The sequence below is a fragment of the Hermetia illucens genome, chromosome 2 (assembly GCF_905115235.1).
Source record: "Hermetia illucens chromosome 2, iHerIll2.2.curated.20191125, whole genome shotgun sequence".
Lineage (NCBI taxonomy): Eukaryota > Metazoa > Arthropoda > Insecta > Diptera > Stratiomyidae > Hermetia > Hermetia illucens.
In genome coordinates this window covers 163,573,899-163,588,469 of record NC_051850.1, presented here as the reverse complement: position 1 = coordinate 163,588,469, position 14,571 = coordinate 163,573,899, and the positions used below count along the sequence as shown (strand labels likewise).

The 14,571-nt window shown below is 40.3% G+C and overlaps 1 protein-coding gene across 4 annotated transcripts in view; it reads left to right on the top strand.

The window, feature by feature from the left end:
- Nucleotides 1-14,571, top strand: part of LOC119647813 (aryl hydrocarbon receptor nuclear translocator-like protein 1) — a 222,400-nt gene that overhangs the window by 124,298 nt on the left and 83,531 nt on the right. For 3 of the 4 annotated variants that reach the window (XM_038049036.1, XM_038049035.1, XM_038049037.1), the window contains exon 2: nt 12,691-13,520. The exons of the other annotated variant lie outside the window; for it this stretch is intronic. In XM_038049036.1, the coding sequence (XP_037904964.1) occupies nt 13,132-13,520 (389 nt within the window). In that variant the 5' untranslated portion in view covers nt 12,691-13,131. The remainder of the gene's footprint in view (nt 1-12,690; nt 13,521-14,571) is intronic. 4 annotated transcript variants of the gene reach the window in all.

Genomic DNA, 14,571 nt, shown 5'->3' with positions numbered 1-14,571 from the left:
CCAAATAGCTCGACAAAATCAAGGTGAAATGAGTTCATATTGTATTGTGCGATACCTTTTAAGGTGACGAGTTTTTCCATATGAGTTTATTACTCAAAACATAATCACAAATACGGTGATTGATGCGATTGTTACGATTTGATGGGCGGGGAAAATATAGGGTAGGACAAAAGTTTTTAATTGAAATGGCTATAAAATTGCGAATCGTACATGAATGACGAATTGTTTGTTTATTATTAAAATATACAAATTAGTATTTTATTTTTTGAGCATGACATCATTCAAATATGACCTCTGAGTTTTTTTGACACTCCTCTAACCCGGGCCGAAAATTTTCCGTGACAGTTCGACAAGTGTTTGGTGAAATGTTCTCCATTTCCCTCATTTATTTTGTCAACCATTATATCCTAGGGTACGGGGAAGAAAATTTACTATTAATATGACATAAGAGGAAATATTCCATTGGAAACAACTCCGACCTTTTGTATTCAAATTTTTCGCCAAACAACAAACTACTACTAAAGATTTGTTGGAAGTATGATTTGTCACACCACTTTGTCGGAACCATGACCTTTTTTAGAACCTGATAAGCCTTATAATGCCGAAACAAAAGAATTATGTGTCATCTCATTGTATCAGTCTGTATTTACAGTACTGAGACAGCTCCTATAATTTTAATAAAAATATGAACCAATAATGCTTCAAGCTGATAATAGCTCCCAGACTGTAATTTGTGCGAATGCACTTCTTTCCGGGATTTTTAATTGGGAACTCATGTGACACCAATGTCTGCAATTTTGTCTGTTAACATATTTGAAGTGCACCTCGTTTGCGACAAAGATGTTAATGAAGCTCGTAAACCTTTCAAGTATTTCGCTGGCAAACTGCAGTATTTCTGATTCAGAAGGCGATTAGCATTAATTCCTGTGAATTTCCGATTTTATATGCATGCGAATGTATAAATTCGATCTAAATTTAGATCGTTTGAGTGCGCTGAGGACACTAGACCGCTTCTCGTATGTGTTCACAAATTCTCGTGATACCTTAGGTCAACCGAATCGTAAGTGATTTAAGGGGGATCCGAGGAATCAATTTTTTTTTAACATCAATTGTAGTTAGATGGAGTGTAGAATATTTGGACACAGTGATTTCTCGATATTCGGAGTCGATCGGAATGGTTAAGTGTCGTATGTTAGATTTATGTCGACCGCCGTAGTGAAGTACGAATTTACCGGTCCGAACAAAGCCATAATAAAATCGATTCGTCTGTCTGTCTGTCGTAGGCATTTTTCTCCAAAACAGCTAAACCGATCCAAACGAAACTTGTTGACCAGATGGGAACTATGAAATTCTACGCATGGAATGAGCGACATAAATTTACGTGGAGTTTAAACATACATGCAAAGGAGGGACGTTAATTTTTTTTTTAACCAACGCAGTCATGTGGGGTATCGAATGGTCTCGATTAGTACTTTCCGAAACCGAGATTAATTTTGTCGTAGGTTTCAAAATGCGCGATTAAAGAGGCACTATGTGCACACTTAAAGTGAAACAGGCCTCTTTTTCGGAAAGTACCCAACGTAAATCTGAAAAAAAAATCAGGGTGATGCGTTTATACAAAATCTAGGCCTCAAAATATGTCCCATTTCGATTTCGGCTCAAACAAACTTTAAGCTTTCGTCTAAAACAGAACCTTATTAAAATCGCGTTACTGTCTGTCTGTCTGTCACACACATTTTTCTCGGATAACAGTTATAGTGATTGACACCAAATTCGATGGAAAGGTGGGAAGGGTGAACCCCCATACATACAGTGAGTTACATCCTTCGACGTCTAATTTAAGGAGGAGTCCCCATACATTCGAAAGCGGGGTGGAATTTTTTACACCAAATATGGGATATCAAATGAAACGTCTCGGTTTCCGAAGGCAATCTTAATTTTGACATTTAATGGAAAGGTGCGGAGTACGGGGGGTGGAAAGTGATAATTTCTTTAACGGACTCATTCTCAGAAACTACCCATCCGAAACATCTGTGGAAAATCGGGAGGCTACCTCTATACGGTGTCTTTGTTGTTGTTGTGTTTGTCGTTGTCCCACGATGTCCCGGTAATCTACATCAGAGAGAGCTAAGTTCCTTGGTCCGGCTTACGATGACGTTACGTGAAGAGGAAAAATGGCTAGGCTTTATGCCTATGTATGCCAGCTGTCACTCGATGGTATAGGTAATTTACCCTTTATAGCTGAGCCTCCTTGTATATCCAGTAGTTTTGTGTTGGTCAAATTGGTATTATCGTTGTAATATGTGTAGTTTCCACTTATTTGTTTCGGAGATTTTGTTGAAACCGTTGAACTGCTCTTTTTGGGTTTGGAGCCCGTCGAGAAGTTGACAATTCTTGCCGCTTTTATCGCCTTTCAGATCATATTGCTGGTATGATTTTTAATTGACACAGAAGCAGTTATTGTCCTACCCAGAAAAATGGTTTCCTTATTTTGCTTAAGCGGGGTTCGATTGGCTAAAATGTGACATGGTGCGATTCTGCTTTTTTTCAAAGTGATTACGCTGTTGTCAAGATTAACCGGTAAGCTAAGGGCACCACATTAAGGAAGATGTTGACTTGGTTCTGTAGAAGTTTGACGACACGTTGGTTATCTTTATCTGCTGCTAGTAATAGAAAGTCATTAGCATGTTGGTAGATTCATCTGTTTTCTTATGGAAAGTGGTTGTGTATAAATTAAAGAGTGGTAAGCCATTTCTAGTTGTTTCAGACCTTTCGTCCAGCATCAGATGCCTAAATTCAAAAAACCTCAACACCCACGTGTAGATGTCAGCTGGGATTTTATTCGTTCTCATAATATTGGCCAAAGTTCTGAGGTCAACTCTGTCATAGGCGTTGCTGATGTCCAATGCAAAAGCCTTCACTATTTTCCCTTGACTCTTAGAGACTCATTTATGCACGATGTGGTCGATCTACCTTTTCTGTAGGCATAGCAGTGTTTTGAGAGAGTATCCTCAGTTTCCATAAACAATGTGAGTCCCACCTTCATCATGACATTTAAAATTTTTTCAAACACGTTAATTAGAGAAATGAGTCTGTAGTGTACTATATCCGAGGGGTCTTAGCTTTCTTGGGAACCGGTACCATTTTTATGCTCTTTTATTTCAAAGGGGGTTTGTTTAGACATTTCGTTCCATAACTCATATCAATGTTTCTTTTTGGCTTTCTTAATTTCTTTCCTCCAGTTTTCTAAGGCTTTTCGTGTTCTGAGGAAGTTCCTGAAACCAGGCCTAAAATCCCTTAGAGCACTAATTTTTTCTAAAAAGTATGGTTTTAGGTCCGCATCCCACCAAGCCTTGGGTTTCCTGCCCCTTGGTGTCTTAAATGTTGCAAGTTTGATTTTCTCTTGAATACTATGCGTGAAGCCTTCAAAGCTGTCCTATGGTTGCATATTTCCAATTAGGTTATTTAGTTTGTTTTTGGCAATTTTGAAGCTTGGTTGGACTGTAGATGATTTGTAGGAGAATTGGCTTGTGATGACTGTTTGAGTAGGTGCCATCTGAGGTTTTCCAGTGCCAGGAGAGCGCCAGACAGTTGATAAGGGAGTTATCCGGGACTGAGGACATGAAACTTTTTGTTAGGATTGTTACTGCAAAGCTTTCATCATCGTTATTTAGTATTCGAAAGTCAGAATTACAAAGCTCGCTTAGTAGTATGTTACCTTTTGCCTGGTTAACAGTATCCCGAAAGGCTATGGACCTGGCGTTCCGGTCGCCAAGGATCATCGTATTGGGACGGTTAAATAGAGAAGCAATTAGTTTCTTGATTTCTTTTTTAAAGAGCGAGACGTTCATTTGAGGGTGGCAAAAAACCGATACCACAGTCATGTTGGGTTGAAGGCTACACATTTCCGCAATGCTGATATCTTATCGTATTTAGCTTCTTTAAATATGATATCATTTTTGAAGGCGATGGCCACCCCTCCAAAACCATCTTCCTCCACTTTGTGTATCAGGCTATTGTCTGTTAATAGTTTGGATATAGAGTTGAAATGAATGGAAAATATTTCTTGGAGTGCTAGAATGTATATTTCTCTTGTACATGTGAATAGCATCCTCTTTGCAGTTAGAGATGCTTTGAACATTATGCTGTGATACTCGTCTGTCGATGAACAATTTTTAGTTGTTCCTTAAAGGTGGAAACTCCCTTTCGTACTCAATCTCGTTGTCATTTACATTAAAATAATTCCTAACATTTTTTGTGGCTTCCTTAATTGCTGTAATTTTTATCGCTTTTTATATTCAGCCCATTTGGGACATTCTTTATTTCGAACATTATGCTCTGTGCTATTGCATAGTATGCATTTTTTGGAGCATGATGTGCCATCGCAGTTTTCACTGCTTCCACAGTCCAGGCATTTCGGCTTTGTAGTTTTGCATAGTTTGGCAATGTGCCGGAGGTATCCGCATTTGTAACACTGTTGCTCTCGCTGTTTAAAATGATCTACTTTGAAGTAAGTTTTCCCTATGATTACATGTGCAAGAAGGATTTCCCCAGAAAGGTCAGCTTAACCGGGCCCGTTGGGAAGTGCAGATCTTTGTTTTCTTTGTCTGTTTTCCTCATCCCAGTTTAGAGAAACATGTTTAATAACTCCGTAGCCTCATGATGTGCTAAACGATATAAAGGGTGTGTAGCCCATGGATTTTACACTTTTGTTCGTTACGAAGCAGTTCGTTGCTTGTACGGTTTTGAAGATGGCCGTCGCCCTCGCATAGCTTTCACGCTTGATATTAGTGATATCATTGCTGTACCTCTGCTCTTCGTATTTATATCTTTATCCAATTCTTCACGAAAAATTCCCAAAAAAAAAGCGAAATAAAAGACCTTCACACTGGATGACCCCCTTAAGTTGAACGTATTGCCTCGAGCTTGAGCTTAGTTTCTGTTCCGTGTATTATAACGATAACTAAATACCTATTTTGTTTTCCGTTAATCCTCAGTTTCAATGCCCTCTTGGGACCGATCCAAATGTTAGCGGAATTTGGTCCACCCTATACATAGTATACCAGACTTCAGCTGCAAGATAAAACAATATTTATTCTTTGAGAATACTGTCTTGCAGATATTCATTCCACCATTGCTTAGAATCAAGTCAAATATTAAGATACATGTGATGAGATGAACACATAGAAAACATTCGCTACAAGTTTCGCTTGTTCTGCGGTTACGTAAGAGTAATTTTTGGATATTACTGGTTGAGTACTGGTACCGCCGCGAAGCTACTATTAATCTCCATCATAATTATTTGTGTCTTTACGTTGAGAACAATAAGTGATAAGTAGAAATTTAATGCAATAAACAATCATTTTATTTGCGTGACCCTGACAGCACGTAATCAGTATTTTCGCGTCATGCAATCTTCTCGATAATTTCCTATTTTCACATTGTAACTACCAACAATGTTACATTGTGTAAACAAGGGTAGTGTCAATACTTGCAAAAGGCTTGGAAATTATAATACTCATCGTGCTAAGATGAAAAGTTGTGCTGAATGGAAAACTACCGAATATGGGCTATCAAAAATTAGACAGTAGACTCTAGTCTCCCACAACTACAAAGCACCCATTAAAATCTTAAAATTCAGATTTTATTATATTTATTGATAGCTGAAAAACAGTAAATTTATTTTATGTATTTCGCGTGAAAATTTTAGATCATTATCTCGCAACAAATAAGTTTAGCAATTTTGAAAGTACAGTTTTGAATTTGAGAAAAGTGATTTGGTGATCATATCTTGGATGCGATAACTGACACCAATTTACTTTCTCATTCTGATCATTAACCGATCAAACTCAGAGATACACCTCGGAGCTGGTTACCAAAGATTTTTACAGCTGACTCAATTAACACCAGATTTGTGTAAGGTAGCTTCCGTTCTGCCTCAATTAATGCAAGTAGACCGTGTTGCCTGTAGGACGCCTAAGGCGTTGTTTTCAACTATAGCGAACCAATTAAAAACTTGGATAGTAATATCTCGGGATTCAGTTTATATTTTTATTATTTAATTAGTTTTACTTTAAACAGAAAAACACAATCAAAAAATGGGCGTTTTGCGTAGTCGAAAAAAACTTGGACAATTCAAATTCAATACAAAGAGAACAAATTTATGATAATGATTAATAATTAATATTAATAATTAATATTTTGTGTGGTGGCCGTTAACTTTTAGAATTGCAAGAGGTCTTCTTTTCATTGATTCTACGAGCATTTCGGTAACATCAGCAGGAATGCCTACCAGATAACGTTTATGTTCTTCTTCATCAAGCCTTTTTTTGCCTTTTGCCTCTCTTTTGCGTACCTCCTTTTGGACGTGTGCTCACAATTGTTCAGATCTAAATCCGGGCTCCTAGATGGTTAAGCAAGAGTAATTTTGATATTAAGGAGGACCTATTCCTAAAAGACCCTGGATGTGTGTTTTGAATCATTATAATGGTCTAATATTATATCAGATGACAAACTCAATATAGCAACCGTAGTTGGTATGTACTGAGTTAGTATGTCAACTTAATATATTTTAGTGATGTTATTTTGGATTATAGGCAGTAATCCTGGTCCTTCAGACGCCACCACATCATAATGCTGGTACCGCCGTGTTCAACTGTTGGCTTAATATTATGATCTACTTAGGCTCTATACCAATTGTAGGCCATCTGAACCGAAAATGTTGAATTTAGATTCGTCACAAAAAATTACGGGTTTCCAAAGTTCTTCTGCCTTATTAACAAACTCTTGAGCACTTGTTTTTAAGGTTTTGTGGAAAACAAAACCTTATTAAAATCGTCTGCCTGTCTGTCCCTCTTTTTTTTCTCGGAGACGACTATAGCTATTGACATCAAATTTGGTGGAAAGGTAGAAACTGTGAACGCTCACGCAGTCAGCGAGTTACATCTTTCTACGGCGATTTTTAGGGGGGGGGGAGGTCCCAATACATGCAAAAGGAGGGTGTACCCTTTTTTTGACCAAATATAGTCATGTGGGGTATCAAATGAAAGGTGTCGAGTAGTACTTTCCGAAGCCTGTCTTAGTTTTTACTTTTGCTGGAAAGGTGGTTAGTGCGGGGGTCGAAGGTGATCATTTCTTTAACGGACCCAATCTCAGAAACTACCCAACCAAAAAATCTGAAAAACAAGTCGAAATACCGGAAGCTCGCGCTAAAAAACTAAAATAAAATAATTCTCTGCGACCCAATTCATAAGAACTCATTTCGTTCTGGTATTGACGAATTCGTATGTGATGATGACGTAATGCAGGCTGTAGAGTGCACGAAATTCACAAAAAATTGTAAAGTTTCACCCCCTATAACTTTGTAAATAATGGTTGGATTTTCTTCAAACTTGACCAAACTATGCATTATGTTCTTCGTTATACGCATGCCACTTCTACTTCTGGGATGAACATTAGGGGGGTTCCGGGTAAATTTCTAAAATATGGAAATACATTATTATTAACTTTATTTGTGCAGATATCGGAACCGCATATATTTTGAGGCCTAGATTTCGTAGAGATGCACCACTGTGATTCAGATTTTTCGGTTGGATAGGTGCAGAAAGCCCTCACTCTCCTATATTTGACCCAACATCAAAAATATTGACCCAGTTTCGAAAAGTGCTAATTGAGACCTTTCATTTGAAACCCCACATGGCGACATTCTGTGACAACAAAAAAGGTAAAAAAATTGTATCCTCCATTCACATCTATGGGGAGCCCCCTCGTCCCCCCCCCCCCCCCCCCTTAAACTTAACATAAGATGGCGCCACTGCATGTAAAGGGAACACCAGATTACATACTCTCACTAATTTTCGTGACAATCGGTCTAGCCGTTTCCGAATAAATCGGGTGTGACAGACAGACAGACAGACACCGTCTCGATTCTAATAAGGTTTTGTTTCACACAAAACCTTAAAAACACGAAGCTGCCAGTATCTGGTGCCTAGGCTCCGAAATACCCTCCATACCGATATCTGTTCAAATAAAGTTAATAATGGTATACTACTATAAGTTTTAGTAATTGACTGCAAAACTCCCCTTAAGTTCATCCTATAAACACGAAATTGCAGCAATGTAGTCTCTAGTATAGAACTTGATCCTAAGAAACAGAAATCGCACTATTACTAGCAAAGTTATAACAGGTCAAAATTGCTTCCTTGAAATCCAACATATGCCTATTGCTAGCTCTTTCCTTGAAGGTCTCAAGTTCTTATCAATCGCTTCTCGCCACTTCACACTTTCCCACTTCTCGAATAGTCACCTCCGGCTTTGCCCTGTTTTGCCAGGCATGCTCACCTTGCTTACAAAATTCTTCCTCCTATTTCGTACCTTTTCACATGGCCTCCTGCTACCATTTTACACCTTCCCTTATGACTTCTCCATGGTCTATTGTTTCTCGGCAGTTTCGCTCCTCCTCTTTAGTTAGCGCCTGACTGGTCACTTCTTGTGATTTTCGAATATCCTGATTGGCTTTATGCAGGTCAGTCCATGGGTGAAATGGTCCCATCTTTGAACTCTTGCTGTACAAATCGCGGCTTATGATATGGCGCGTTGTCTTGCTGGGAAGTTGCCTTTGAATTAACTGGCAATGGGAGGTTTTCCGGGAATGGTAGAAGGTGCTCTGGCAGCAAATTTTGTTAGGCTTAAGCTTTGAGTTTGCCCTTGACCTTGCAAATAAACCCAGCTCTATATTTGCTGAAATAGCTCCATACCATAACACTAGCATCACCAAATTTCAGCAACTTCCTGGTGAACCTAGGATCCAACTTCTTATCGGGAGGATGTCACACACAAGTTCTGCTTCAGGACGGCATTAGTTGAACTTTCGTTCGTCACTGTAAATAACTGAATACCAAAAGGAAAGAGGAGAGACAATATGGCTCCTGACGAAGGCTGGCCGTGTTTTTCTGGCTACTACGTGTAACTTTTGATTTTTTTCAGTCTTTGACATCCTCTGAGGTTGGTCGTAAAAATTCGCTGTCTGATGGTTCTGGCAGATATATTTACACCATAACTTCTTGCATTGTGGCTCTTATTTGCGTGGAAGTAGCGAAAGAGACATACAATGATTGTCGAACAATTAAAGAGTATTCGCTCTCTGTGGTGTTTCTTGGCTGTTGGCCAAGTCTTGAATTTGGAAAAATTTTATTTTCCTGGTTGTGTTTAATCGCATTTTGAACTTTGTTAATTTTTTCCCGTGTATCGCTGTTCCATATCAGTCGCCTTTCATCCTCCGTAGAACTCTTCTTGTGTCCCATTTTGATTATTATTATTATTCTTCTGTTAAGGGAAAGTCGCACCACGTCCTTGAAGAACTATTGTGCCCCTTTTACTGGTTATAGTGTACCTATTGATCATAGTATCTCAAGCAGGCCTGTAACCATTAGGAACTTTAGTATGTTCCCTACTTCCAGATCTTTCCGCTTTGCATCTGGTATTAAGTGTTCTCCCAGATGTCTCGACCTACTTTGCACAAGTGCCCGACACTGTCCCAGGACGTGTATAGAGGCGTCGTCCTCCTCTTCACAAAACCTGCAGGCAGTGTCCGTAGATATCCCTAGCTTCCCTAGGTGATAGTTCAGCCGACAATGACCAATGAGAATTCCCACTATTCGGAGGTTCTTTTTGGTGAGGTTTAAGCAATCCTTTGTGCGCATGGGTTCGTATCTACAAATAAGCACCCTGGACTGCTCCATCCCTGGTAGGCTCGCCCAATATAGTTCCCTCAACCGTTTCTCTTCATTTCTTAGATTCATAGCCATGAAACTGTTTCCGATTGCACAGAAGGGTTCTGGCCCGTGTAAAGGCGTCCCTGCTCCCTTCTTGGCTAGTTCGTCCGCTGCCTCGCTGCCTTCCAACCCAGCATAGCCTGGAACCCAAAGTATCCAGACCTTGTTGGACGAGCCGAGTGTATTCCGTCTCTTAAGGCATTCCCATACCAGTTTAGAATTCACCTGGTTGGACCTAAGAGCCTTGATCGCTGCTTGGCTATCGGTAAGAATAGCTATGTTCTGCCCCCTGTAGTTCCTTTGCAGATTAAATGAGGAACATTTGTCTATGGCGTATATTTCCGCCTGGAATATGGTCGTGTACTGCCAATTGGCTCAGAGTACATTTTCCTTGGACCAATGACACCAATGACGCTCCCTCTACTGTGAGGGATCCGTCAGTGTACCAAGTAATCAGTTGCTGGTTTAAGCCGTATGTCGCAGCCATGCTCTCCCAGTTTGCCTTGTTACTCCAACGTGTTTCAAACTTCTTATCGAAGTGAAACCTTGTTGTCATGTTATCCCTTGGTATCAGTAATTCAGGATACCGCCTAGAAAGAATATCAATCTTCCTTTGATTTAGGCAGCTCCCCGCCTCACTCATACTACCGGCCATCCTGAATATTGATCTCCTTGCCTGCATCTGTATGTGCAGATGGAGAGGGGTTAATCCCAGAAGGACCTCCAGGGATGCCGTTGGGCATGTCCTCATTGCCCCACTGATACACACGCAAGCCAACCTTTGGAGCTTATGTAATTCCCTGGCTTGTGCGCTGAGTTTGGTTCTTTTTGCCCAGATTACCGCTCCTAGGTAATCATTAACCTTCCTATTGCAATATATATCCAAAGTAGTATCTTCGGGCTGCAATCTCATTTTTTTCCTGCTATTTATCTGCAAGTCATCAGAGCCCTCGTGACTTTCCGACATGTGTCTTCCAGAGTAATTTTTGGTCTAGTGTAACTCCCAAATATTTGACCTCTGTTTCTCGTTTCACCTCCATATCATGTAATGTTATGGCTCTCAGGTGATCCAGCTTACGCCTCCTAGTGGATGGTACTATGGTGGTTTTGGTTGGGTTAATCCACAGTCCCAGCTTCCTGCATCAGGCAGTAGTAACCCTTAATCCAGTTTGGATTCTATCACATAGGGTATCTTCATATTTGCCCCTACAGATTAGAACAATGTCGTCCGCGTAGCCCTGGACTTGTATTCCAGTATTAGTTAACACGTCCAGGAGTTCATCCACTACCATACTCCACATCAGCGGCAATAATACTTCACCCTGTGGACAGCCTTGAGTGGTGTTCATGATAATAGAATTTGTACCTCTATTTGTCTGCTCTCTAGCATTTTGCCCATCCAGAGTGCCAGGGTGTTTCCCACTCCTTTGCGGCTCAGGGCATCCTGTATCTCTGTGTGCGATGTGTTGTCGAATGCTCCTTCGATATCCAAAAACGCGCACAGTGCAATTTCTTTTGTTTCTATGGCGTGCCGTAGTATCTCTGTCAGCTGATACAGAGCAGTTTCAGTTGACCGTCCTGCCCGGTAAGCGTGTTGACAGTGATGTAGGGGATTACGCTTGAGAATGTTAGTTCTAATATGGTTGTCTATGACCTTCTCCACCGTTTTGAGTACGAACGATGTTAGGCAGATTGGTCTGAAAGATTTAGGGTGAGAAGGATCCTTTTTAGCCGATTTCGGAATAAAGACCACTTTTGCCCGTCTCCATGCCCTTGGTATGTAACCTAGTGCTATGTTCCCCCTTACCACCCTCAGAAGAGACTCTAAGATAATTCCTAGGCCTCTCTGGATAAGTGCTGGGAAAATGCCATCTACTCCGGGAGATTTCATTGGTTTAAAAATTCCCACTGCCCATCTTAGCCTAGCTTCTGAGCATACCTCTTTTGCTAGTTTCTAGCTCTCCTTCCTTCCCCTTTCATTCGTTGTTGGGGTGTCAGGCAGATTGTTGTCGCCTGCCACCGAGGGGTAGGACCCCGGGAAATGAGTTCTGAGAAGCAGGTGTACCTTGTCCTCCTCATTCTCGGAAAATGTCCCATCTTCCTTTTTCAAGCAGACAGAGGATATTCCCCCGTCTTTGGCTACAGCCTTGTACAGCCTGGTTGCTTCTGTGATCTGTTCAATCCCTTCACAGAATTCCCTAAGGCTGTTCCGTTTCGCTTCCCTGATGGCGTTGCTATACGCAGTCAGTGCATTTTTATTCCTCTGCCAGTCCCCGATTTGTTTTGCCCGGTTAAAGAGTTTTCGTGCCTCTGTTCTCATTCCGGCTAGGTTCTTGTTCCACCATGGTACATCCCTTGATGACTTGACTGTCTTAAGCGGACAGCTGGCCTCATATGCGTGAATGACGATCGTGTTGAGGTTTTCCACCACCGTTTCTAATTCTAGTTCGCTCCTGATGTCACCGCCCCATTTTGATTCTTTTGTACGATTTTTCACTTAAAATTATGTTTCGTCGTCCGGTCAAAAGAGCTATCCGCCCCAGAGAGGCAAATTGTTCTGACATATACAAAAAAGTCATAATCAGAGAAAAATTGTCCCCTCAAGAGGAGCGTCCGCCTATTAGGGGTGTTCGCTAAGAGAGTTGTCACTGTATTTTTCTGTAATATTTCCATAGAATTAATTACAGTAGAAAAGCCCCGTAAAGAGTTATTGTGTTTTCCTTCATAACTCATTTAAAAATATCACATGGTTTTCAAGACATTTGACTTCAAAGTGTACTGCAGTAACTGTCCACCTTTTTCATTGGTAGACTATATGTTATCTCGCGAAACTTTGCTGTACCACGCCACTATGATCTCGTTCCCATTGGGGTCAGTATACAAAACAACAATTGTAATCACAAATTTTATTTACTAGAAATCAAACCGACTACAGGAATAACGGCTATGTACCATATAAAATTACGGGTGACCTAACATAAATCTAATGTGAACTGACTGAAAATATAGTTTTGGAGAAAGTGTTGTAGATCATATCAATGTTTTGCGTACTATGTATTCTCATCGTTAGTGTAAAAGTGAATCTGACAGGTAAATCTGCCTAGTGCGTATCCTGAATCTAAAACCTACACTGAAGACTGCAGCATCACCTCAAACGCTAAATGGAAAACTTGGTGATTCGATGCGTTGTTAATAGTGAGCTTTATATCAAAATACCTTTTGATAGAAAATAGACGCAGGAAAGGTATTTGACTGTCCAAAGGACCAATTATACATTTAGCATCCCGTACGTGACTTATCTACCGAACTGGATTACAACGAAGAATGGAATTTAGACGAAGGCATAAACGAAAGAAATATGCACAATTTAAGTACATCGAGCTACTGTCATGGATTAAGTAATCCAACGGCAAACCCTCCATCAGGCCATTACGCTTCGCCTTCATGTTCTCGGAACTACTGTACCGATACATCGAGTGATGAGGGTTGTGGGCCGTCAACTGGAGAGTTTATACGACCGCATCCGTTCCAGCAAACCAACCCGTATTACTATGATGCAACGGCAATGCTACCCCCGCCTAATTCTACTTACACCCACTGCTATCCGCCGGATATCGGGCCCCCGCCTCGAAACAACACAATGTATCCTGGACCTATGTCGAACCCCGGCATGAATCCGTGGTACCCGAACCATCCGATGGGAGCTGCTCAACATGAACAAATGCTCAATTTGCATTTCTCCAACAGGTAAACATTACAATGAATTTCCGAAATTATATAAAATTTAATTTTTAAACTCCTTGGGGTGTTCAGGGATATTTCCGCTCTGTTTGAATTAGAATTCAATTCTGGGGGGTGGTCGCGTAAATAAATCAAGGAATGCTTTTTCTAAATTTTCAAAACATTATTCAGACTCTGTTGTGGCCTATTATGTTCCTGAATGCGAAACTTCCATTTCAACAATAAATAAGAATTTTCCGGGAGAGAACGTGACGTGGGCCCGCTGTGAAAATTTTCTTGTAAATTAAACTGTTGAATGCATTCGCGCATTCCTCTTCCGATTCGATCGTAAATCATTGAAGGACACAAAATACAAAACGTTAGAACATACAATGTATGAAATGTTAGGCTATAAACAATGTGGTTTGGCTATTAAAATGCTGGGTTTATGTTTCATTTCGATTTTATTTTGCTTCTATTTCTAGAGATTGCACAACATACCTTGCAATAGGTTAAGCACGACGGTAGTAGGGCAGTTTCACAAAATAGAATACTTTGGAATTGTGATTTTCTATAATGATAACTTCTTACCTTGAAAAGTTTGCTATAGAGTCAATTGGAAATGACAATGTGAAGGGGATGTTTTTACATTTGTCGATTAAATTTTACTGCCGATGTCAACATTTTATAGTTTGTTTATTACCTGAGAATATTGTCCGTGCCATAAATTGTAACTTACTAAAATTTTATCACTTCGGGGCGTGATTAGGAGGTCTGACATTGAAAATGCATTGGATCCCGGGGTATGGGCGGAATTTTTTGTACGCTATGCCAATGTCACCCACACTTTTGTTGAGAATCTTCTAGCAATTACCTTTAAGTCCAGATAGGTTTGGGTAATGGGAAAGGAATCGAAGAAACAAAAAACTATCAAAAGATGTTCTCAGGAGAAGCAGGACCCTCAGCCGCTCATATGGTAGACCTGGAAACGACATACATCGTTACCAGGGTCACTTACTCTTTTCGAACCCCTGCACTCCTCCCCTTGGCAACCAATGTCAAAATTAATATCGGTTTC